Here is a 26,420-nt window from a genome sequence, read left to right as displayed (position 1 = left end):
CAATGACAGGTAATCACATTGGTTTCAGTACTCAGCCACCATTCTCTTTTCTCTGGCTCTGGCTTGTTCAGATTCTTGGCTACACCAATGGTGGAAACACAGCAATGCCCAGAGAGCCACCAAAAGCACCAGCGCCCAGCCATGCCCAAAGTCACTGCTTCCCCAGCAAAGAAACAATACTCATTGAAGGCGCTGCTAAGTCCAAGAAGATAAATGGACTTCATTGCCCTCCTTTCTTTCACTCTATTACATGGGCTACAAAGCACTTCAGACTTCTCTCCCTGAAGTCATAAAGAGATTTTTCAGAAACCATCTTTCTCACTTGCTCTTAATTATTGCCACCCCGCCCCCTTGCGCCGCAAGGACTCAGGCAGTGCAAGCAAGCTCAGGGTAGCTGGTTTAAATCTGAATATACAATGCCACTCACCTCTCACACTTTCCCCTAGTTCTTGAACTTTCTTGGCATTCCAGCAATGGGGGACTCTCTTAGGATTCATTCACTCCCAGGAGGCAATGTGATCCTTCATGCAAGTAACCTCCTTATGATCCTACCTCATGGAGTCTCCAAACACACCTCACCTCCCCAAAAAACACTAAGCCCAGTGTACTGGATTCTCTCAAACCAGGCCTCCCGTTACAGGCAGATCTGAATTTTAGATAATTTGAAATTATTTTGGCTTTTAAAAAAAGATGTACTTTTTCATAAGTCAAAGTGGTTCTTACAACAGTATGGATATTCTGCCCCTATGGTAAGCAATGAGCCAGAATTCTGAGCCAAAACTAAAACGTACAGTATTAAGACATATACACTTGTTCCTGCTTTATAAGTACAACTACTTGCTCGCCAGGCTCTTTATGAGGGTTCGGTATTGTTTTTTATTTTTTAGCAATGTGCACATAATTCAAATACTGTGAATACAAAGAGAAAAAAAATCTGTCAAACATAATGTCCATAACTTATTTCCTCTTCTTTCCTAGAACCAGTGTTTCTGTGTCTAAATGGAGACATTTCTCAGATGACACAATTCTGTCCTGACACTTTAACCCTGAATGAAAAAAGCCAGCTCTCTTTCCTACTTGGCTCAATTTGCTTTTGTTGCTCATTGCGTCTACTTCAAATTATTTTAGAAATACATTCTCTAAGTTCAGTCTTTGAGTCATGAAAGCATGCTTTACCACAGACGGGCAATGTTAACTTCTAATCTAGACATTTCACACCCAGAGCTGCTCTGGTTCAACACTTCCAAACAGCTCTGTTTTGAGTATCTGTTTGTTTATAGCTGAGAAGCTGGATCTGAAAGTCCGTAATAAATATTATTTGGTGAAATTGTTGATAAGATAAAGGGTATTGACCTTCCATTTATGCCCATCAGATTTAAGAAGCTATCTTGCTACACTTGAAAAGCTGCCTTTACAAACTGATCCATATTTAGTGCCTTTAAACAAAAAGTTAAATGGGTCTCCTTTAGGGCACAGAGACTCTGTCCTTCAATCTCGGTGCTCTTAAAAGTTGTTAGACTTCCATTTGATTGACAAAAGAGAAATTCAGTGTCTGTCAGCCTGTAACAGTGATTGGGCTCGGAGATTTCAAAGAAAGTGGACCGTTTAAAATTGTTTGGACTCGGGGCGCCTGGGTAGCTCAGTCGTTAAGCATCTGCCTTTGGCTCGGGTCACGATCCCAGGGTCCTCGGATCAAGCCCCGCATCAGGCTCCCTGCTCAGCAGGAAGCCTGCTTCTCCCTCTCCCACTCCCCTGCTTGTGTTCCTGCTCCTCTCTCTCTCTCTGTCAAATAAATAAATAAAATCTTTTTAAAAAAATCCCTTGGCAGGGTGCCTGGGTGGCTCAGTCGTTAAGCGTCTACCTTCAGCTCAGGTCATGATCCCAGGGTCCTGGGATCGAGCCCCACATTGGGCTCCCTGCTCAGCGGGAAGCCTGCTTCTCCCTCTCCCACTCCCCCTGCTTGTGTTTCCTCTCTCGCTCTCTCTGTCAAATAAATAAAAAATTTTAAAAAATAAATAAATAAATAAAACTGTTTGGACTCATGGAGGCCTGTTAGAATTCGGCTGCCTCCAAAGAAATCTGAATGAGGCTGACAACGAAGAATTATGGACTGCACAAGGCAAGAGCAACAATGTGCACAATTAATGCTAGGAAACAGGTGGAGCCATCTCCGTGTAAACCACTTGCCATCTGGCCCAGAAGCAGTCATTCTACCAGAGTGACACCAAAGGTCGGCGGGAGCGAGAGCCGTATGTCCCGCTGCCAGGCTCCTGGATTTTATTTCTTGTTTAAGGGAATCTGATCTGTCATTCCTCTGGCTCCTGTGGGCTTTAAATTCACATAATCAACGTATCACTGCCAGAGACTTAGTAATAGCTGAGGCAGTTTAAAGGTGAGTGGAGAATAATCCTGCTCCCAAGCCAGATGCCTTCAGTTCTGCAAAGAAATAAAAAGTCCATCTCGGGTTCCAAAAAGTAAGGCAAATTTGCCCTGTGTGAAAAAGACCTCAGCTCCCATCCCAAATGTGTCTATTTTATATCCTGGCAGGGAGGGCTGGCCCTTGGCACAAGTTGACAGCAGCGGTTCTCAAAATGTGGTCCACAGACCCCTAGGGATTGCCAAGGCCCTTTCTGAAGGTCCTTGAGGTCAAAACTATTTTCATAATAATACGAAAGCATTGTTTGCCTCTTTTACCATTTGACATTGGCCATGAGGATGCAAAAAGCGATGGTGGATAAAAGAGCTGGCATGTTAGCATGAAGCAAGGCAATGGCCCCAAACTATACGAGTAATCTCTGTATTTTTCACTGTCGCTCAGTAAAGAGAAAATGCCAGTTTCACTTGAGAACGTCCCTGATTAAGCTCAAAAAACTATTAATGTTAATAAATCTCAACCCTTGAGTACCTGTCTTCTTCCTATTTCGTGCGACCAAATGGAAAGTACACACGAAGAACTTTTGCTGCATGTTTAAGTATAACAGCTGTCTCAAGGAAAAGTATTTATGCCCTCATTTGAGTTGGAAGGTGAACTATCTGCTTTTTTTCTGGAACACTGTTTTCACTTGAAAGAACAACTGACAAACTATGGCCATTCAAACTTGAGTATCTGGCAGACATTTTCTCAAAAATGACCAAAATTAGCCTGTCGCTTCAAGAAAAACAACTGACAATTTGTTGCCAATATTAAAATGTAATCTTTTGAATGAAAATTAGAGTTTCTAAAATCTTCTATCTGCTACCACGATCCCGACACCTTTCCAGTACTAAATAAAGACTTACCTGATGAGATCAGTGGTGATGAATATTGAACTTAATTTTTTGGAATTGCATAATGAAATGTGTCAAAATTTGAAAGTTCTGCATAACTCAGTGAACCACTATTTTCCAAATGACCAATGGCTGATATTATAAAATCATGCATGATTAAAAGACCCATTTAAAATCAAGACAGTAGCAGATTTCAAGGTAACAGAGTATGAAAACTCACTGATATGTTTCAGATACCTTATTGCAACTAAGCTTGAGGAAACTACCACTTGTTGAGTTTTGTTGTAGTTTCAAAGAACAATATCCACAATGACCTGAAAGGCTGTTCTAATACTCCCCTGCTTTCTAACACTACATCTGTATGAGCCTGGGATTTTCTTCCTGTATTTCACCAAACCAAGTATCACAAAAGATTAAATGCCGGGGCACCTGGGTAGCTCAGTCAGTTAAGGGTCCAACTTTTGATTTTGGCCCAGGTCATGACCTTAGGGTCCTGGGATCCAGCCCCTCATCAGGCTTTGCACTCAGCGGGGAGTCTACTTCTCCCTCTGCCCCTCCCCCTGCTCTCTCTCTCTCAAATAAATAAATAAATCTTTTTAAAAAATAGATTAAATGCAGAAGCAGGTATGAGAATCCAGCTGTCTTCTATTAAACTAGACATTGAAGAGATTTGCAAACATTTAAAACAATGCTGCTCTTCTCACTAATGTTTTTTCTTTTGGAAAATAGATTTTTCACAAAAATGTGTTGTTTATGCTCATGTGTAATGGTTTATTATTGTTATTTTAAACTGAAATAATAAAGATTTTAAAGTTTCTCAATAGATACACTGCACATAAACAAAAGTTCCTTGGGGTCCTCAATAATATTTAAGAGGGGAGAGGAATCCTGAGAGTAAAAAAATGTTGGAGAACCATTGCTGTAGGTGGTCTTTCATGCCTTCTCACCCACCCTCTCAGAGACGCGGCCTTCCCGCCTCCCATTCACTCCCCTAAACTCTGTCCCATCTGAACCAAACTACCCAGAAGATCCCAGAATGTCCCCATGTTCAAAATTGGCTGATGGTAACACGGGAAAGGGAAAGCAAGATGGAGATCACTTAAATGTCAAGCACTATCTCATGCACCTAATATATGGTATTTTCACTGAATCCTCACGAGAGCCCTAAGAGGTGAAAGTAGTAATGATATGCCCAAATAATGGGGCAGTAGGACACAGGGGGAGTCAACATTATTTCAAGGGTCAGCAAAATCACAAGCTCACTAAGAATGATCTGTAGACCAAATAAATAAAAACATCTTACGAATACTACACTACCAATTTTCAAATACACGTGGGCATTGCATACTTAAATGAAACTTCATTGTAAAGCATTATCAAATTCATAAAAGCTTCTGGTCATTATGGTTTTTTATAATTTCAATCGATGAATCATGACACACGTGTGGGAGATAAAAAAAAAAACTGTTGACAGTGAACAGGAAAACAAAGAGACCCTCATCTTTGAAAAATATTGAGAATGACTGCACTGGAGCATTGTAACTACACTGAATCCACAGCAGAGTCCAGACCTTCAGGACAGCGCTAAACTATTTAGAGTGGTATCCTTACCGCTAAAAGCCTACTTTTTGCCATCGAAGTATTTAAAACTCTAGACAAGGAAGTTAATACACAGATATCAAAGCCAATAGCCCAGTACAGTACAGAGTTGGATGAGGGTGGTAAATAACAAAAATTCAACCAAGTCCATTTTAAAGATCTAAGTGCCTTCATTTTTTTTTAAATTTAATTTTAGTATGTTATCACCATACAGTAATTGATTTGTGAATTGGGCAGCATCCCACCTAGCCAGTAGGGGGAGCTCCAAAGGACTACATAAAAGGAAAGGTTTTTAAAGGTAGAGAGGGAATGGGGGAAAAAGAAATTATTAGCAAATAATCCATTGTTTTAGGCAAGGTTGCCCTCCTAAGGGGAACTGAAGGGGTCTATCAGTAAAGTTCCTAGTGCTGACTAGGAAATTCCCATGCTGACTGGTTAAAGGTGACATTCTTAGGGGCTTGAAACTGCAGTTAGGTTAGGCATTGAGTCTTGCTTTACTGACCTGGGGCCTTAACGTAAGTGATACCATTTGGGGCCTGTGGTTTTCTTTTTAACTAGGGAAATAGGCAGAAAGTGCTCTAAGAGTTCTGGGTACGTAGAAAACTTCTCGTCAAAAGGATTTTGGATGAACTAAGACTGGATCTGCATCTTTAAAGATCAAATTTAACTGGCCTTCCAAGCCAAGGGAACAGAATAGACAAAGACAGATGTGGAGAGTCCATGTGTTCAAGGGCAAGATGTTCAACTCAATAGAGGGCTCATATAAGGAAGCAGTGGGAGATACAGTTGGGAAAGGTAGTTTAGCGCCAAATGGTAGCGGGTTTGGATGGACAAACGAGGGGTATAAACTTATCTCTATAGGCAATTCGGAATCGAGTAAAGATCTAAAAGAAAGGGAGCAGAGCATCATGTAGATTGGCAAACTGGAAGAGGCAACAGAAAGTCTTACTAGGAAGCAAGTTACAGTTCAGAACTGAGATTGTTCAAGTCAGAGTGGGGAAATAGAAGGCAAAAGGAACAAACATGAGGGAGACATGGAAAGGCCACAGTTTGGTGACTAATTTCATGGGAACAGGCAATGGAGAGAAGGGAAACAGAGGACTTGAAGTGCTCAAGTCCAAAAGACTATCACGTGGTCCAATTAGGGAAGACCCAATTAGCCTGAAGCACATATACTTATTCAACATCCTCCCAAGTTGGGTCCTAGTCCACCAGAAGGTCTGAGGTCTATGTTTAGTGACATGGAAGAATTCTGCCTTAGTCTGAAAAGGTAACAAGAACAGTATCCTGAACTTACTACTGATCAATTCATCAGCTATTTGGGAGGTGCCTGCTCCTCCCCACCCCGTGACAGTAAGATGAATTTATTTTAAAGGCTGTAGCTGCCCACTCATTACCCAGGCCCATGTCCAGACTGCTCCCTTCACTGAGCAATTCTGCTGGATTCTCCCTGGACTCCTGGACCATCAAGGCCTTTGCAGTTGGCTTTGTTTTTGTGAGGATGCTACCTGGGATTGGGGGCCTTGCTTTTGTACTGACATCTTGGCCTTCTGGCCCATGACTCAGCTGTACTTGGCTTTACTCCACAGCTGTGGGTAAGAGGCACCTGCCTCAACTCCCTCTGCTGCTTTCACAGGCTCTCTGTAACTCTCCATTTCCCGCTCCTCGTGATGGATCAGAGAGCAAGGTCAGCTGGGGGGTTTGCACAGTACTAGGTCCAGTTCTGAATGGTGTTTGTCAAGAGTTAAAAGGGACAGGATTATAGAAATGACAAGGAGAATGACAAGGAAGAAGCTCAAGATGAACACTTCCAGGGTGGAGAAAGGGAAGGAGGGTGGCACGATGACGAGATAGTACAGAAAGGGCTCTGCTGGAAAGAGGAAGCCTGGCTGTCCTCCCATCTGGCCAAGAGCAGACCAAGGGCTTAGTTATAGCATGAGGGAGTTACAGAAGGTCAAAGGACTTCTTGGACAAATGCAGAAATGGGTTTCACAGGGCTTCTGTGTAATTCCCTTCGCAGGAGATGGTGAAGAATAGCATGGGTCCTCTGGCAGCCAGAAGGTGAAGGGGCCTTTTCTTGTCCGTTCCTTAACTCCCCTCTTTAGTGTAGGAATAGAAATTTTCGCACTCTCTTTAGGCCCCCGTGGAAAAGTTCTGAACCCTTCTCCAGAGCAAAGGCTCTTGGCCAATTCCTGATATTTTAGAATAAAACCAAGCCATCGCCCCAGTGGTCCCCAGAGCACTGCAGTGATGATAATTCCAAAAGCGATCAAGGCCATTTCAGACCAAATCATATCCTAGGCAGACTAAAAATTGTTTCTTTAACTGAAGGATTGCATGGCTGGGTTTTAATTAGAAGGGATTAATACAGTGTTCCCATTTGTAAAAACCAAAATTGAAAAGAAGGAAGTACAGTGAGGTAATTAAAGGAAAATATCACCCAGATCCTCTCCCGCCCAAACATCACCCTTAAAAAAGAGGGAAAATTAAATTAAAACTTACATTATTCTTCTATACCTAGATAATCTCTGTATCTAAAATCTCAGGGGTATCACATACTTACATGAGTTTCTAGTCTGTGTGTATATGTGTGTGTGCATGTGTATTTATATATGTGTATGTTGATTCATATTTTGCACCTCTACAATCATACAAACACATGCATAGATTGTTTTTACAATAGTACATGACAATGTATGTAGGTACCACATGTTCTCTAGTTCTAGAACAGCATTAACAGAAGGCTTCTCAAGTCAATTACCTTTTCCCTCTCTACTGACTCATTTGGCCAAACCAAAAATTGTGCACGCTAGTGCAGATGACCCACATGATCCTCCAATGAAAAAATATGAAATGTGTCACTGAGTGTTCATTTAAAGATTTATTTGATAGAGAGAGTGCACAAGTGGGTAGAAGGAGAGCAGAGAATCTCCAGCAGATGCCCTGCTGAGCATGGAGCCCAACTCGGGGCTCGACCCAGGGCCCCGAGGATCATGACCTGAGCCGAAGGCAGATGCTTAACCAACTGAGCCACCCAGGTGTCCCAATGAGTGTTCATTCTAAGAAGCAATGGGAAGTAGTTGACAAGCTTTCTCTTGTTTGTCACAGCAGTGTCCTTTGACCTACGCAACCATAGAACAGTGTTAAGGGGAAAAAGAAAGACAGGAAGAAGGCTAGATGTGTTTCATCATTTATCAAATTAAAGGTTCTACCATATTTTTATGAAAAAATAAAGCACCATGCCTACATGTAGATTCCAAACCCATCTATTACCAAGTCCAGTCAGAAGAATTCTCATATCTGCCCCCACCTCTCCATCCCATGCCACCAGCATGTCCTATCTCCTGCAGATTACTGCAATGGCCTCTTAACTGGTACCCCAGGTTTTAGTCTTATCCCTCGCCAAGTGTTCTCCATACCACCACCAGCTTACTCTTCATTAAACAGAAATCCATTTGTGTCACTGGTTGGATTTAAATTGTTAAGTGGCTTCCAAATGCCTACCAGATCAAGTCCAAACTCAGCAGCATAACCCTCCAAGGTCCTTCTCCATCTGGCCTCTGCCAAGCTATTTTGTTTATCACTAACCCCTCCTTGGCCACTCTTCAAGCTCCAGCTCTAGCAAGCCATTTCCAGCCCCTCCCAATGGGTTCTATTTTCCCCCACCACATCTTCATGCTTTCTAGCAGCCTGGCCTTTCTGCCTGGGGCTCTCTGCTCTTTGCTTGCTCCCCGTCTCTGGTGGATGCTACAAAAAATCAAGTCCAGCTTTATCTCTTCCAAGAAGGCTTCCCAGAGAGATCCCATACCCGGTCTAGTGTCTTGCCTGTATTCCAATAACAAATACAGAATTACCCAAGAGTACCAGCAAAAGAAGAGTTCAAAAAATGGGCAGAGAAAAGATTTTTGAAGGAGTTTAATATTATTTCCCTCAAAAAATCAAAGTAGTTATCACGGGGAAAAACTCCAAACTTATGTGAACTTCCCTGTATGTATTTTACTGTTATTTTTTTAAACATTTTATTTATTTATTTGAGAGAAAGAGAGGGTGAGAGAGAGTGCACAAGCAGGGAGGGGAGGGGCAGAGGGAGAGGGAGACGCAGACTCCCCACTGGGCAGGGAGCCCTACGCAGGGTTCAATCCTAGGACCCCCGGGATCATGACCTAAGCTGATGAAAGACACTTAACCGACTGAGCCACCCAGGTACCCTTTTACTGTTACTTTTAATTTTATAGTGAAGTATACATATATAAAAGTACACAAATCATTAACATAAATAGCATCCAGATCAAGAAACCTAATATTACCAATACCTCAAAAGCCCCTTTCTGGGAACTTCCAGTCACTAACCCTCAAAGGGCAACCAATTCCCTTGACTTAGCACAGGCTAGTTTTACATATTTTTATGTTTCAAATAAATGGAATCATAAAGTATGTCTTCTTTTGTGTTTAGCTTTTGTTCAATATTATGTTTCTGATGACCACTCCTTTGTACGTACTTGTTTGTTCATTCTTGTTATTGTAGACTAATATTCAGTTACTTACCGGTTACACCATTGATGGACATCTGCATAGCTTCCAGTTTGGGATTATTACAAAGAGTACTTCTATGAACATTCTTCTACATGTCTTTTGGTGAACATATGTGTTCCCCTCTACTGGATATACATTAGGTTGAACAAGATGAAATTGCCAATATTCGACCATTTTCCATCTACTAAGATGTCAGCTTAAAACCTAGAGATGGAGTTGCTGGGTCACAGGATATACGTCTATTTAGCTTTGGAAGATATGGCCTAATCGTTTCCCAAAGTGGCTGTGTCAATTTATAATCTTACCAGCAGTATATGAGAGTTCTGCTTTTCTAAATCCTTTTTTATTTTAGCCATCCTACAGAGAGGGGTATATAAATGAATCACATTGTGGTTTTAATTTGCATTTCCTTAATGACTTTTCATATATTTGTTGGAAATTTGGATATCCTCTTTCGTGAACAAGTTCGTCATCTGCTCAATTTCCTATTGAGTTGTCTGCCTTATTCATTTCTTATTATTATTTTGATTTCACAGCTGAGGGCATTGTAATTATTTCATCGCTGAGCTCTATAAATAGTTTTATCCAGTCCTGTTCCCAAAGAACCCTGCATTCACCTCTATTCTATGATATATTACACTGTTGAAATTGTTATTTACATATCTACTTTTCCTTGTGATTGTAAAATAATTTTTTAAATTGTTAAATAATTGGGAGCTAGAACTCTTATTCATCATTGTATTCCCAGGCCTAGAACAGTATCTAGTAAGTGGTTCAATAGTTCAATAAATATTTATTCAGTTAACTAATATGCATTTAACACTGTATTCTTCCTAAATTTGTGTTAACTTTTTAAATACTCCTCTGTAAAAGTTTATTCCAGCAAGGCAAATCGTATGAAGTAGAGCATTCGGCCTGTCTCTGCTACCTTACAGAAGAACACTACTAGTTGCAAAAGAACAAAGAATCAGAGCATAGCAGAATTTTTCTATTTAAACAAATAACTACAAATAATAAGCAATAAAAATCTCATATAACTGAAAAGAAAAAAAAATCAAGATCTTAAGAGCTTAATAGACAAAGGACATTGATATGTGGGTAATTTACATCAAGAGAAGTAAAAAAACAAAAAGCTAATTAGTAAAATTAAACAACCAGTCACACTTTTATATATTTGATAGGAGCAAAATATCAGTTTAGTTGAAATTAATAACACCTAGAGCTGATCACATTACTAAATGGGGCACCTTCTCATATTATTCTTCATTATGCTTGATATTATAGTTGTTGGCTTACACAGGTACCAGAAAAAGGCAGGACCATTTTCTGATCCAGTTCTGTTGTAAAATGATGTATGTACCTCATACATACAACCCTGTTACCAAGCAATTTGTCATTATATTTTGAAAGCTTATACAGGTCCCCTTTGATCAAGTAAATTCACTCTGAAGTATTAATTCTAAGGAAAAATCAAGAGAAAAGGAAAAAACTCTACACGTTATTTATCTCTGTATTATTTACAATAGTTAAAAATGAAATCAATAATAAATTTCTAACAATAAAAAAATGACTGAATAAAATATGCCAGAGAAACTCTAAAGAATATTACACCACCATTAAAATGGAAGATCATGAAGCATCATGGATACCTGCCAATACTATTAAATGAAAAACCATGCAAAATCTTTATGCTCTAAAATTACACCATGTAATCATGCATGGAGCCAGGGAGCAACATGGAAAAGGACACATACAAAAGAAATAATTGGAAATTTTCAGGTAGCAAGATTATGAAGGAGTTTTTTTTTTCTTAAATTTTGTTATTGATCCTTTGGTCACTACTTCCCCCGCGACTCTCCTGGACATGGCCACCATGCTCTCTCACCTGGATGACTGCAACAGCCTCCTGACTGGTCTTCCTGCTTCTTCCCTTGTCCATCCACAGTCCATTCTCAACACGGCCAGAATCGCCCTCGAAATCACGAGTCAGATCTTATCACTTTTCTGCTCAAAAGCCTCCACTGGCTTCCCATTCCACACAGAGTGAAGACAAGAGTTCTTACAATGGCCCACAGGACCATCAACAGTCTGAATGCCTGATTTCATTCTGACATCATCCTGTTCTCCACTCTTCCTCACCCCACTCTGCTCCAGCCACACTGGCCTCTTTCTTCTTCCTCAGCACCTAAGGGACGCTCCTATCTGAATATTGGGAAGTTTTATTTATGAAAAGCCAATCTTATTTTTTCATAGTTATTTTAATAAAACAAGCATCATGAACATTTGGTATTTTCCATTTCTCCTGAAGACGTATAACTTAGTCTTTGGAGAATTCATTGGAGATGAGAGGAATTCTGTCCACCTTCCAGAGTTGCCCAGGAATACATCTAGGAGAATGCTAGAGTGGATTTGTCACAAATGCTCCAGAGGAAATTTTTACTTATCAATAAGGAGGAAGGAAAGAAGGAAGGAAGGGAGGAAGGAAGGGAGGAATGGAAGGAGGGAGGAATGGAGGGAGGGAGGGAGGGAGGGAGGGAGGGAGGGAAGGAGGAAGGGAGGAAGGAAGGAAGGGGAAAAGAAAAGAAGAAAGACAAGTGTGGGGGGGGAGAGTGGGAGGGGGAAAAAGGAAGGAAGGAAACTGGTAAGTGCAGTTAGATCTAGGGTGGTGTAAGCTAGGTGAGGTGATGGAAGGTAAGGTGAGGGGCCCTAAGTGCGCTGGAGTCATATGAAAGACATGCAAAGACCATTTCAGGCAAAACAGTAAAGGCCCTGAGACTGAGAAGGTAGGAGAAAGCTTAGTAAATTTGAGAAGTGGAAAGACCAGTGTAACTAAGAAAAAAGCAACAGAGACAGGACAAGGGAGAAATGGAGAGCCAGGTCACGCAGGGCCTTTAGGTCAATGTAAGTTGTTTGGACTTTATCGTAAATGCTATAGAGAGATCACTGAAGGGTTTTAAAACACAGGAATGACAATGTTGTTATTGCCGTATTGTTTGTGAAGTTTGGGGTTAAGGTCACCAAAGCCCCGGATTAATCAAAATGCAATATGACAGCTAGCACTGTGCCTCATGTGTGGTAGGCAGAAGTTAAATGATAGTCGGTTTTTCTTTCTTATTCTACAGTAAATATTATTTTGTACATATCACCAATGGACCTGGGTGAGGGAGCACCTTCATTATTCCTGGTATTTGCAGAGTGGGTTTAATAGGCTGAATGCTTTAAAATGGTTTTATTCAACGTTTACAATAAAATTGAGGCACTGATCCTTCAGTTATTCCTAAAGAACCATTTACGCTTAAAAAGGCTTTTGACTGATTTCTTCCCAACAAGCTATGTGCATTAACTCAAACTCAGTCTGCACCAAGCCTGTATGTGTGTGTGCAAATGAGAATTGAAATGTGAATCTCCAAGGACTGAGCTTGGCCCTTGTTGATAAGTAAAAATTTCCTCTGGAGCATTCGTGACAAATCCACTCTAGCATTCTCCTAGACGTATTCCTGGGCAACTCTGGAAGGTGGACAGAGATACATTCCTCTCATCTCCAATGAATTCTCCAGAGACTAAGTTATACGTCTTCAGGAGAAATGGAAAATACCCAATGTACATGATGCTTGTTTTATTAAAATAACTGTGAAAAGGTAGAATTGGCTTCTACATAAAACAAAACCTCCCAATTTTAGCAGTTTAAAGGAAGCTTTAGACCCTTTAGTTACAGATATTGCTGGGATTAAGACAATAATTCAGTATAGAACTATATTTATAGTAGCATTTCTTTCAAAATAAATTTTTGTTCTATTTTCCCATTAGAAAACAAAAATGTAGACTTCCAGTTACTCAGATATCGATCTACACTCCCTCTCACCAAAAAAAGACACTAAAAATATAAAAAAGGTATAAGCCCACATGGGCAAAAATAATAGATCCCCCCCTTACTAAAAGCAAGCTAAGCAGCCTGTAGAATAGCACAGGTCTTGAGACCTGTTAAAAACAAGGTGACTGCTTAAAAGTCTCTAACTGCAGTCACACGCCCTCAACTACCCACAGGCAGGGTCACAGAGGTTTTGTTCTCGGGAGAAAGTGACGGGCAGACCTTCTGGTGTTAGAAGACTCAACAGAGAGAGCATGGGCAGTCACAACACTGAACACAGGCACATTTAGGGGGAATCTACCAACTGAAATGGGGGGATAGCTCAGCCCAGAAATCCAGGACTTAGGGCCATCAAAGCTCTATGTCTACCCAAGGGAGCACGTGGATAAAATTGGATTCAAATCTGGTCCTGCTGCTTGCTAGCTAAATATAATCAAGGGCCAGTCATTAACTTCTTAGTGCCCTTACCTATAAAATGGGGATAATAGGGATCTGAATGACTGGAAGGATTAGAAAACGAAAATAAAGCATTTGGTGCACACCTGGCACATGGGACATATTCACTGAGCGGTAGCTGGCATCATCAGTGAAGAGCAGGTTGCAGAGAGCTTTCTGGAGGACTCCGGACGGAACTACCATCCAATACAAATACCTGTAAACGGACTCCTTTCTTCATGTTATTTTCTAACAGATGACTCTGGAACATAATGTGAATTTTTCGGTAAGTCACAAGTCAAAATCAGGTTTGCGAACATTGTTCCATATGCCCAGTAGACCATTGGAGAATGGACTTTGCAGTCAGACCAAATTGACTTTATTCCTGGCTCCTCTAATTACTAATGCGGTGAGTCACATAAGGATTCCTCACCTGTGAAGAAGAAACAGCAACAGTTCTTCACAAGATTGTTGTGAGGATTGGCTGCAAAGCACGTAAGACCCTAGCAGAGGGCCTATGACCTGGTGGGTCTCCAGAAACGGAAGCCATTTTCATCATGATCGTTATTAGGCCAAAAAAAAAAAAAAAAAATTTACAAATGTCAATTGAAAATCTGGTCAATTTTAAAATAAGTTTGCTCTGGGCTTATTTTTTTCATTCATCAAATGTCAATGGGGTGGGAGGATCGTGTGACTGTAAGCAAGGTACTGATTCCACTGACTTCTACATCAGTTTGGAAATTGCCAGAGTATACTTCTAGATGGTAACCTATACGTCTCTTCTTGCCTAGGACATCTGCACACATTTCAGCCCACCTGCCAGCATAAATGATGCTCAATACTTTAGGTAGCCTGTATATGGGGGATTGTTCTTCGTTCTCTGTAAAATGGATCTCAAGCCAGAATTAATGCAAACAGTACTTCTGTGGCTTGTAGATGAGAACTCATCTTTGTTTCTTGGACTCTTATCCTCAATTTGTCTTTCAAGTGGAGAAAGCATAAAATAAGAATATGAGGAGTAATTTCTCATCTCATAATGGAAAAGTATAAACAATTTTCATCTAAATTCTCTAAAAATACTAGAAGATATAGCACAAGATTTTATTTCATAGGATATTTTATTTACTGCCTCAATGGGATATATTTTAAAAGCTTAGAATATATTGTATTATCTATGGCATAGCCACACAATCTTATATTGTTATCTTCCTAATTGAGGCAATTAACAAAACAAAATGCACATTCAAATGAAACATGTATCTAAACCATTTAGAAATAATTAAAATTATAGATCAGGTTTTCTTTCACTGATCACAAATTATGGTAATGCTTCTGTGGTGTTCATTTCCGGGCTCACTTTGGTGTGTTTATTAAAGCACGGTATTGTCAGATCACAGGGAGCATCTCATTTTCATTTTCATATCTCCAATTCTAAAGGGGATTAAATTATCCAATTAAGCTGTTAATTAAAAAGACTCCTACAGAATAAACTGCAGGCTACCAATGGCACTTTAAAATTTTCATTGTGCTGCACCCAAAAGCAATTTCCCAGAATTCAGATGACCTCAAAGGTACTGGCCCGCATTTCACTTTACAAAGTGTGGCTGGGATTGCCAGCTGATAGCCAAAACCGTTTCCTCTTCTTTCCGGACACACAGCTGGACTGTATATCCCAGCCTCCCCTGCGGTTAGGCTTAGCCACATGACTGAGCTCTAGCCAATGGAATAGGAGCAGAAATGACAGAGATAGTTTCTGGAACCAGACCAAACCTTCCACTCAGTATCTTCCATGGCCTCTTCCCTACCACCAGCTTCTTGTAAGATGAGCATGTATTCAATCATGTTGAAAATGGCTGAATCACAACGTGGAAGGAACCTGAGTTCTTAAATCACCAATTGGAAGACAGAGGCTCACTGACCATTAATACCATTTTGTATGCAATGAAAACAAGAAATAAACTTAAATTGGACTGAGCCATTAAGATAATGTTTCAACAGCTAGTGTGATCTTAATAAAAAAAGAAAAAAACTGAACTTGAGGGACATGCAAATACCTTAGATCTACTGGAAACATTTCTCCTCCTTCAAATTTTGATCAGGTCCACTTAGATATATATCTAACAATTGAATCAGACTCAATACGTCTTGGGTCTCATAAAATCTATCATACAGACCATAGCACGAGAAATTCTAGACTCCTTGCCTCCATTCCCCCAAAGCCCCTCCTTCCTGTCCATGCCCCAGAGATCACTCATCAACTATTACTTCTACGCATCTTTCCTTCTGCCACTACCCCCTACACAAGAATTCTTATTTCGAGGATCAGCTCAGAAACTAGAGCAAACTCTCTAAGAGGGGCACTAATAGGCCACATTCAGCCACTTATTACCCACCAATTCTGTCGCCCGTCTGACACCTATCTCCCGTACACAGTCCTGATGGCACACCTATGAAAAACCAGTGCTTTCCCAGATCTTAGAACATTATCAGTGCCAGAAAGATGTTTAAGATAATCAACAAGGGTCTCTACTTGCCCTACCAGCCTAACCTCAAAATGCTCCCATAGAGTAGTACAGATTCTATGGTACGCTTCTAGATTTGTCTGGACTCAGGCAAGACAGAGAGGCTTACATTGTCCTGCATCACTCATTGTCCAAAGGTCACCAGGGGATACAAAATCCTAGGCACTTCCGGTTCTCTAAGTGTGCGTGGGGCAAAGAGGCTCCAGTAGCATGAGCGCAGCTACCCTAGAGAGCCCCAGCCACTTAGAAAGAAAAGCACACAGGTGAGGTTAGGGTGCCCAGGGAAGGGGACTCGCTGGCCTTTGGGCAGAGATAGAGCACCAACAGCGTCCACCAGAGGAGAGTTGACTAATTCCTTTTCTGTGCACCAAACCACAACCTGATGTCCTTGAATATCACCACACAAAGCAGGGTGATTCTAACAGTTTATGGATCTGTCTCCCACTAAGACCAAACTGTTCACTGAGGCCCAGGGACAGCATATAATCTGCCTAAATACAGCTAGTTCCATGATATAAATAGAACAGGTGTTCAGTTATGGTGTGCTGAGTGACTATAGATGGACTAGATTGTTAAAGAAAGGTGAGAGCACATAGAGATCCCTTGGTCTGATACTAACTGTAATGTTCACTGTCACTTTGGTAAGACCAGCCCTATAGTGGCTGATAATTCCCTCAGAAGCCTCCCTTCTCCTCACTAGGAATATTATTGCATAAGCAATAAGCCACATCTGCTGACTTATATTCTGGAAGGAAATACAATGACCACCTTGCAAATCTCTCATTGTCTACAAAGTTACTGCATTCAAATCCCACTTTCCTAAACCAAGAAACCTAGTCTACTAGAGTGCTTTGTGTACTTTTTGGGCAAACAGTACAGTCTAAAACAGAAGCGAATGTGTTAACAGATACAATATAGTATTTTTTAAGAAACAGTAAAACATACATACACACATACATACATAAAAATAAAAAGAGAGGAAACAGAAAATCTTCAACTTTTTTATTGTCCTTAAAATGACTGTTCACATTGTTCCACAAGTAGGAGAAGAAAATACAATGACTGTTTAGATATAAAACACATAATGCAAGAACACCTTTCTTCAAACCAGTGTTGCTGCATGAATGTTGCTGCATGAAAAATCATATTCTTCCTTAACTTAATATGCAACTGAGATGTTATGTTAAAAATATCAGGGAAGAAGCCCATCAAATGCTAAGTGATTACAGAAATACTAAGAGGATAAATGTATTTAGAAATGGGGTAATCTAAGGGATGAAGGTTAATGCAGAGGTCAGCAGCCCACAGAACAAAGACTCTGCCTTTCCTGATTCTGGGATACTCGACAAAGCAATTTCAAACCTCTCTCCACTTCTCTGGCATGAGCATAACCCGTGTGGCAAGCCATCATTCCTTGTTGCTTTTTAGTGATGCTCCAGGGCTAAAGAAGATAAAATTTATGTGCTATGCTTTAAGCTCCATTGAGGAAAGGCACTGAATAAACTTCAGGATAATTTACGAATCCTGAGCTTGCATCAGTCATGTCCAAGTCCATCTCATAAAAGGAAAAAAGGGAAATAGGAGGCCAATGCTGTGTGGCTGGTGAAAAGCTGAACAAACTTTGGGCAATGGTGATAAGCTCAAATAATAGCACTTTATATACATAAAATCCTTGACTAATCTGGGAGAATTTTCAAAAAAAAAAAAAAAAACCCTAACTCCTTCCAACACCCAGACAATAGTCCATTGGCAGAACATCTGGTATATGAATCAGAAAAGTATGTGACAGCAGTCCTAGTCTGTGATCCAGTATCTAATTTCCTTTTGACTTACCCTAATTATTTTTGTAAAACTTTATGGCTCTACTCCAATGGATGTGCTTAGCCAGGATTGCCCAAATCCTGTCTTCTCTTCAGCAACATATTCTTAGGCCAGCTTCTCCCTACTTTTTTACCTTTCCTTCCACTTGTGTTTTACCTTCTTCCCTCTACCACTTACTCAGTGTCTGCTTCCTTTAGCGATCTGTATCGAAGAAAAGGAACAATGGAGAGTGTCGTCTGAAAATTTAAACAATGAGCATGTATTTGGATATCCAATCCTACCGGAAATTTGTTCTAGCTAGTATTGAGGATTTGCTATCGCTGCTTTGGGGTTATTTTGTTTTAATAATGGCCATCGTATCTACAATTTTCAGGATAACTGACATATCAAGGAAAGTTAATCAGGACAAGGCAGCCACATTGCTTAGAAATTGTAGGGCCCCAGCTGATCAACCAGCTGTCCTCAATCAATGACTGACTGACGGATGCCCATTTCCAAAGTCTTAATCCTATGCTTTTATCAAACACTTTCTCTGACCTGCAGGAATGTGTTTATTGGGAGTTTAAAAAGAGAAATCTAGAAGGAAACTGCTATCCATAAAAGTGTAAGAAACCTCAGCTGATTTTAAATGTCCAAGTACCGGGATAAAACAAGGAGCATCTTGTATGTCTAAACCAAATCAGAATGATTCCTCCAGAGAAAAGGCATGTACTCTCCTAGCAGCCCTACCCTAATTCCCCTTGTTTTTAAAAATATGAACTAAGGTCACATTAAGCCTTAGTTAAAAGGAGGAAAAAGTAGCTGCCCTTCAGAAGTTCATTCATTCGGAGAGGAGGAGGTCAAGGGGGAAATCACTCTCCTCTAAAGCAGTGTAACTGTTTTCCTCATGATGGAGCCCCTGCATTTTTCTCCCTTCAGAAGTTCCCACGGTTTCGAAAAGACATGGCACACACTTACATTTAAAAAATAAAAAGGACAACAAATCACAGGGGTGCAAAATGGCCTCCCATGGTTGGTCTGAATTTGTCCTTTTGCTTTTGAGATTTTCCTATTGGCCAAAACTGCATACACAATGAGTAACGCAAAGGGGTGACAGCTATTTTAAGAAACTGGAAATGCCAGTTTAAGGCCATCACAATTTTATCCTACACACACACACACACACACACACACACACACACACACACACTAATAAGAGATGGAGTTCCCTTGAAAGCATAAAGTCCTGAGGATCAAAAACTTAGTCCTGCTCTTCCTTACAGGCTATTTAGAAGGCCTGGACAGTGAAAATTACGTTTCTTTGGACTATGCAGGGAATTCTAAATTAATCAATAAATTCTAAAATGTCTTCAATCAAGAAATTTTTCAAAAAGCTTTTTTCAAAGAGAGGTAACATTAACTGAGGCAAAACCCAAGGGTACTTTGCACCCACCCCTCAATGTGGTATTTGTTGCTTTGTGCTAAAGGAGAACGGAAGCCGTAACGTCCCTAACGGAGAATCAGAAAATCATCTTCTCAATGCCTGCTCATTTCAGAATCAAAAAAGTGCTCATATATGAGGGTAATAAGACAAGTAAGAATCGGACTAAAGAAAAGTGTCCGGCAGACAGACATAATCACTGAGGCTTGGGCAAAAGAGATCAAATGGTGGAGATTTCATCTCTTTGTGTCCCCACTGTTACGTGACAAGGAGTTGTGACTTCTTCTGGGCCTTAAAGACACATCTTTTTTTTCTTTTTTCTATTTGATAAACTGAAATCCTTTCTCAAGTAGCCTTTTGGCCAGCTTTGTTCATGCTGACTGGAACAGGGCAATCAGCGACGTCAGATATAAGCTGCGAGATGCATTTTCATCCCAACAGACTTCCAAACTGAAGGCAAAAATTTCAGCAGAAACTGTAAAATGAAGCTTCAACACATTTCTAACTTAACTACCATAGAGTTAATAAACGCTGGGGATGACAATACATAAAGCCTAGCACCGTGTTCTATAGAGAGGTAAGACCTACCAGGTATTCCAGGAACATGTCTTCATCATTGAGGGTTACACATTTAATAGACAGAATTTTTTTTCTGGATACATTCTACTTAGGCCCCCTGCGAAGCTGTGGCTTAGAACGGTATCTACCATCTAGCTGTTTACACACTAAAAATGGACAAGAGCAACAATTCAGCAGATAATGTTTTAACAAAAGGGGCCTAGAGATTTATTTTTGTTAGTTTGGTTTTGTAAAGACATACTGGGATCCCTTCTCGGATTCCATTTTTTTGAGCCCTACAATTTGAATATAGTGTTTAGATCCAACCAACACCCAAATAAGGAAGATGCGCTAAAAACAGGAGTCCTGTGGGGCGGGGCGGGGCGGGGCGGGGAATATAGGCTGAAAGCAGTGGCGATGAGCACTCCGTGTGGCCTCGACTAGTACTGCATGGCTCTCGGGCCGGCATACACCAGCGGCCCAGCTACCAGAGTCGGCAGGAGTCCAGGCCTCTGTTCATCGTGGAATTCAGTGGACAGTTAAAGGCTTTCTGGAATTCTTCGAAGTTGCTAACTGCACCATTGACCCTGGAAAAGATATGTCACAGCTCATGTCATTTAATTCTTCCATCTCAACAGGTTCTGGATAAAACTGTAGCAGCATATTGCTCACAGGGATGTTGCATTCGTTTCATCTGTTTACAGGGGAGACGACTGAAGCCCAAATGGGAGAAGTAAATTTCCAAAGAAATTCACAGAGCTGAGACTAGAACCAGCATCTCCTGAATGCCAGGCAAATGCTCTTATTAATCTTCCCAATACCCTCAAATTCCTATAAACTGTAGGATTTACGGTTTCTATAAATCATGTATATGACTGTATAGTCCTATAAATTTAGATTCCTATAAATTGTTAGATTTACCAATACTTAGGCTTTCTATTTTTTTAACCTTTATGGGAGGTATAACTGATACAAAGTGTTCAAGTGTATATACCCATGTTACTACCACCCAGAACAAGACATGGGATATTTCCAGCACCTAGAAGGCTCCACCGTGTGCCCTACCAGTGGAACTTCCAAGGATAACTACTAGTCTGACCTCTATCACCATAGATTAGTTTTGCCTGTTTTTGAACTTCGTATCAATGGAATCACACAGTATGCACTCTGTTGTTCCTGGCTTCTTTCACTCAATATTATTATGTCTGTAAGATTCATCCCTGTCGTTGCTACCTAAGACCTCATCCGACCTACAAAAACACTTCCACTTAATTCCCATTATGCTTGAAGGTTCATATTTACCTAGAATTTGGTCCACACAACAAACTAATGAATGGTGTCTACTCGTTATTGCGTTATTGATGAGGACTGTTTTACTGGAGTTAGTTCCAAAATCTGGTGTCCTTGCAAGTTCCCTGACTGCAGTAAAGACCGTGGATTCCTACTCAGCACTTTGGTTGGCAGTGGTATTTCCATTGTGTGATTTCTGCTGTACTCAAAATCTATAGTTACTGCAGACATCACTAACAAGCCAGCAAAAACTGCCCCCTCATCTATTTCTTACTCAACTGCATATTCAAAGGGTTGACTAGAGACTCAGCGTTCTTAGTTACTATTTCTTCCCTAATGACTCTGTCACCTATGGGCATGTGAAGGAATATACTGGCTTGTATTCAAACCTCTTGTGTTTTAGCTGGGATATATGAGTAGGGATGCATATTTCATAGTGTGATTCACCCTGGGCAAATGTTAAAGAGAATTTAGCTGATAATTAGTAAGTATACTCTGCAAATTATCAGCTAAAATCCAACATTACAGGTAACTAGTTAGTAAAAGGAAATTAGTTTCTAAAATCTTATCTGTTAAGTAATTAATCTACTGTGTGGTTTCTATCTGCACCATTCATCGGTGGGAGCATATTTTAGTTCATTAGAGACTGTCAGCATTTTTTGACAGTTTAGCCCAGTGGGGGAGAATTTTCTAACACTGTGATTAGATTTTTATGGTACTCGGTAATTTAGAGTCAGTTTCTGAAGCATTTCTAAAGCAAGGTTTTAGGAATAAGATTTTTAAATATATGAGAAATTTTAGATGATCTTCCTACACTGTGCTGATGGATTCATTTAAACATTAAACATAAAGATATCCAGATATAACATGCTCTAAGGAAAGAATCAATCAATAAAAATTACTATAGTTTCTTATATATCTCATTATAATTCTCTGACCCCAACTATAGAAAATCTCCCTCAAACTGGGCTAGAAACCTAGCACTGGTAAGTACACTAACCTTAATTTTATTTTTACTTGTTATTTTGTACATTCTAACAATTAAACAAGATTATAATTCACAATCCCTTTCCCTTCATTTGAAGCAACTGTTTCAAAAAATGATTCAAACTGAAAACCAAACCATAGCGCTTTGACTTCAGATATGAATTCTAATAGCTAAATATCACCATACATCCTCTTTTGTGTTCAGAGCTATTTGGGAAGCGGGCATTCATTCATGTCTGCCAGTTCGCTGTGTGAAAGAACAAGAGGCATTTAACAGGATATTCTAGAACACAAAATACACCAGAGCTCTGTGTGTTTTAAGGCACAGTATGTAAGCTCCCATCGTTGTCTAAGGAAAGAGACATTTTTGGCCCCCACACACAAAAAAGTAGGTGGTTGGATAGATCAAATACTTCAGTTTACTGAGCACCCATGGTGCTCATGGCACCCCTGGACTGGGGCCTTTCAAAAACTGGAAGATAATAAATGGGAATTAATACTAAAGCTTTGATTTGGATTCTAAAGTACCTTTGGAGTCTTGTACTATCTCATGGATCTCTTGATATAGCACTGGACCAGAGGCATGCATCAGTGCCTACCACAGACAGTTTTTGTTTTTTTTTTTTTTTAGAGAATTCTGACTAAACTAGCTTCCTACTGTGAAAGAAAAGGTGCTCAGTTTCTGTTTGGCCAGATATTTCTGTCCGCAAAATGGAGATATCGCTGTTCACAATACAGGCTTTTGTTCCGATCTCCCATTTGGTATAGCACAGGGATGGCTGAGTCGGGGAGGAGGTGGGAGATGCACACTTAAAAATGAGGGTCACCAATTTGCCCATTTACCTAAACTGAGGGGGGCTGTGAGCACCAATTTGGATTTGTTCTCGGGCAGCTTCTGGTCTGTAGGAATTACACCTCACCTAGAAGAGAAAAGCACGCCAATAATTATGTTTCCTTCCCAATTACACTTTCTACCACCTTAAGTGCTCCAAATTATACTGAAGAGTAATTCTAGACTCAGTGGATGACAAACAGTTTTAGTAGATCAGATAAAACCTTCATCAGTGGCAACATCTATTATTCTAATCCCCAGAGTAGAAGGTTTTATTGTGTGCATAATTCCACAATTTGAGTAAATTAGGATGGTTTCCAGACAAATTTCTTAAATCAAGAGAACAGTGTATATGCCCAGGAATCGGCCAATGTATCAATTGAAATAATATAATGCTTGGAAGAGCCCTTATCAAATTCAGTCATACTCCAACAGGAAAAAATGAACCCATCATTCATTACTGAGTATGGTCGTGGGATGTGAGTATTTTGCATCCTAAGTGCCTTGCTTGCGTCACCCCAGTCAAGGCCTTGGATAGGAAGACACTTCTCCATAGACTATGAAGTTAGGCAAAGCTCTATGACTTGCTCTGATCCATTAAATGTGAGCAGAAGTGATAGACGGCACACCCTTGTGGAAGCTTTAAAAACCTAGCATAAGTTTTAAGCATCTTAAGAGCAATTTAAGATGCCACATGAAGGTCCACTGTACATTTCCTCATATCACTTTCCTACTCTGATGGTGAACATGTAAGCACGTGTTGAGATCAAGACTCCAAAACCCAAGTCCCTGAGTAATAACTATGAGTAGAGCACCACTCTCAACCCACACTAGACGGGGAGCATGAACACAAAAGAAACTGTCTTTGTATTGTTTGCTTCTGCACTGTAACCTACTCGATCCTGACTTGCAATGTGTCTGGAAACATGATATAGTCTTGAAGTACGAAAAGAACTAGGAGACATGAAATGATGGGGTGCATTCCAAGTGCAGGAGAAAATGGAAGCAAAGACCTGAGAGAGAAAAAAAAAAAAAAAAAGCGAGACATTTAGTGTAGCTGGACTGTGTGGTGCATAATGGGCAGCAATGGGAGACCAGGGGAGAGAGAGGATGCTGCCAGACTTCTGAAGTCTTGAACAACAAGTTAAAGAATTTAAACTATATTTAAACATTGTTTGTGAGCAAGAAAATGATAAAATCATGTTTTTAAAAGAATTATCTGGCAGGGGTGCATAGTACTAAGAGGAAATTAGAGATCAGTTTGAAGAGTATTTATGGGCCTCAGAAAGGTTTCCAATGAGTGGCCACTAAATAAGTATAAACAGGAATGAAGAGAAGTAGAAGGATGAGGAGAATATCCGAGGAAAAAAATTAACAGGTCACAGAAACTACAGGGACACAGGAAGCAGAAAAGATGATATGATGTTATTGCTTTTGATGAAGATAAACAGTCCGAATGTGGCTGTGAAGACGTTTTCGTAATGTGATTCCTTAATTTCCTCAGAAGCTAGCTAAATTGAAGTTGTTTCTGACATTCCCCATTACCTCATTTTTTCTTGTGCTATTTCTTCTTATATTCTTACATCATTATATGGTATTGTTCTAGTACTGTCTTTGCTTCATAAATCATTTAAGAGACCTCTGAAAACACATTATGGTTGTTACTGTTTTCCTAGAATCTTCTCAGGAGGGAAAATAACTTTACTCCCTATAGGCAGACTTCTTCCAATGTGCAAAAGACTGAAAATCTCCTCCTTCTGTCAGTAGGAAAACCTCCAAGATAAATTTCTCATTAGTAACATAAAATAGCTTTCCATTTTTTCCTAAGTCTCTTTAGTTTAAAATAAATCAGATATGCTTTGGAATTTTATTTGAAGGCATTTCAAAAATTACAAAGGTAATATTGCTACCAGTTAGTTTACTTTATGCACAAAAAGATATGGTGGACTAGGATGTAAATAAGATGGACTTTAATTAAGTAAGTTAACAACCAAAGGAAGAACCAGTGGATATTGTACTTTGTCCTCTTGATCAAGGGTCAGCAAACTTTTTCTGTAGAAGGGCAGACATTAAATATTTTAGGCTTTGCACACCAGAAGATCTCTGTTTCAACTACTCAATTCTGCCACTGTAGCACAAAACCAGCCACCCACAACACAAAGGAAAGACCTTGGCTGTTTTCCAACAAAAGAGTTTTTACAAAAATGGACAGCAGACCATATTTGGCCCATGGGTCCTAGTTTGCCAGCCCTGCTCTAGAAAATTCTAACTGTATTGTGTGTGCTTATTTGAGATATCTGACCCAGTCCTGATTCCCCCCTCTCAAAAAAAAAGTCTCCTTAACGGAACTGTTACCTAGTCTTATCCCTTTTAAGCAATTCATCTAAAAATGTCAAGCATCTTCAATATACCCAGCATCTTTGCTGGGTGCTATGGAGATACATAAGAAATAGAAGGATCCAGAAGATTAGCTATGAAGATAAAACTAAAAGTCCTCAACATTTTGAGAACAATTAAGGACTCAACTGCATAGTAATGAAGAGAAGTGTAAAGGAGTTGGAGATTCAAAAAAAAGAGAGAAAAAGAGAACTGGAGTCCTTGGGGAAGTTTGTGGAAAATGTGGAGGAGGTGGGACTCGACATGGAGCCTGAAAGATAAAGACAGGATTAAATCGTCTGAGGGAGAGGAGTATGAAGGAGGTCACATTATGGAAGGAAAATCCAAAGCAAAGCCCCAGGGACAGTAACAGGCCTAACACTGCGGGGTGGCCATGAGGACGCCTGCCTGGCTAAGGGTGAGCGTGGTAGAGCCTCAGAGCTGGTTGCGTAGAGGGGGATAAGACTGGACAGAATGATGAGAGCCAGCTGCATGTGTTTGGCCTCCATGTGGTAGGCACTTGGGAGTCACTGCAGTTCCCTGAGCAGGTCAGTAATGAAATAAAAGTGCTGTTTCACAGGGGCATGTAAGATAGTGGTGGAAAGATGCCAAAGGCAGAAAAACGTGCCTTAAGGCTGTTGGGATAATCCAGAATAGGAGAGATCAAGGGCTATTCTACAGAGGATGAGATAGAGGGTAATGGGGAGAAAAAGAGGATGAATCTAAAGAGAAGTTAAAAGGATGAAACATCTAGCTTTGGGAACCCATGTCATAAAAACGAGGATAGACAAATCAAGTAAGAGCGAAGAATCTAGATTTTCTAACCAGGAAGACCCAAAGAATGGGGTGTGTTGATAGCAACAGGAAAACGAAAAAGGGAGGTCATTTTGGTGACTCCAGTTTTGCTGATGT

General features: G+C 40.2%; 1 protein-coding gene across 1 annotated transcript in view; it reads right to left on the bottom strand.

The window, feature by feature from the left end:
* Window positions 1–20,481: 20,481 nt before the first annotated feature.
* Window positions 20,482–26,420, bottom strand: part of PHEX (phosphate regulating endopeptidase homolog X-linked) — a 199,239-nt gene continuing 193,300 nt past the window's right edge. The window contains exons 21-22 of the mRNA XM_032389616.1: window positions 23,144–23,220; window positions 20,482–20,610 (exon numbers count right to left, since the gene is read on the bottom strand). Of these exons, the coding sequence (XP_032245507.1) occupies window positions 20,508–20,610; window positions 23,144–23,220 (180 nt within the window). The 3' untranslated portion in view covers window positions 20,482–20,507. The remainder of the gene's footprint in view (window positions 20,611–23,143; window positions 23,221–26,420) is intronic.

Source organism: Phoca vitulina, unplaced genomic scaffold (assembly GCF_004348235.1).
Source record: "Phoca vitulina isolate PV1807 unplaced genomic scaffold, GSC_HSeal_1.0 scaffold55, whole genome shotgun sequence".
Classification (NCBI taxonomy): domain Eukaryota; kingdom Metazoa; phylum Chordata; class Mammalia; order Carnivora; family Phocidae; genus Phoca; species Phoca vitulina.
This window is presented reverse-complemented; position numbering and strand designations above follow the sequence as displayed.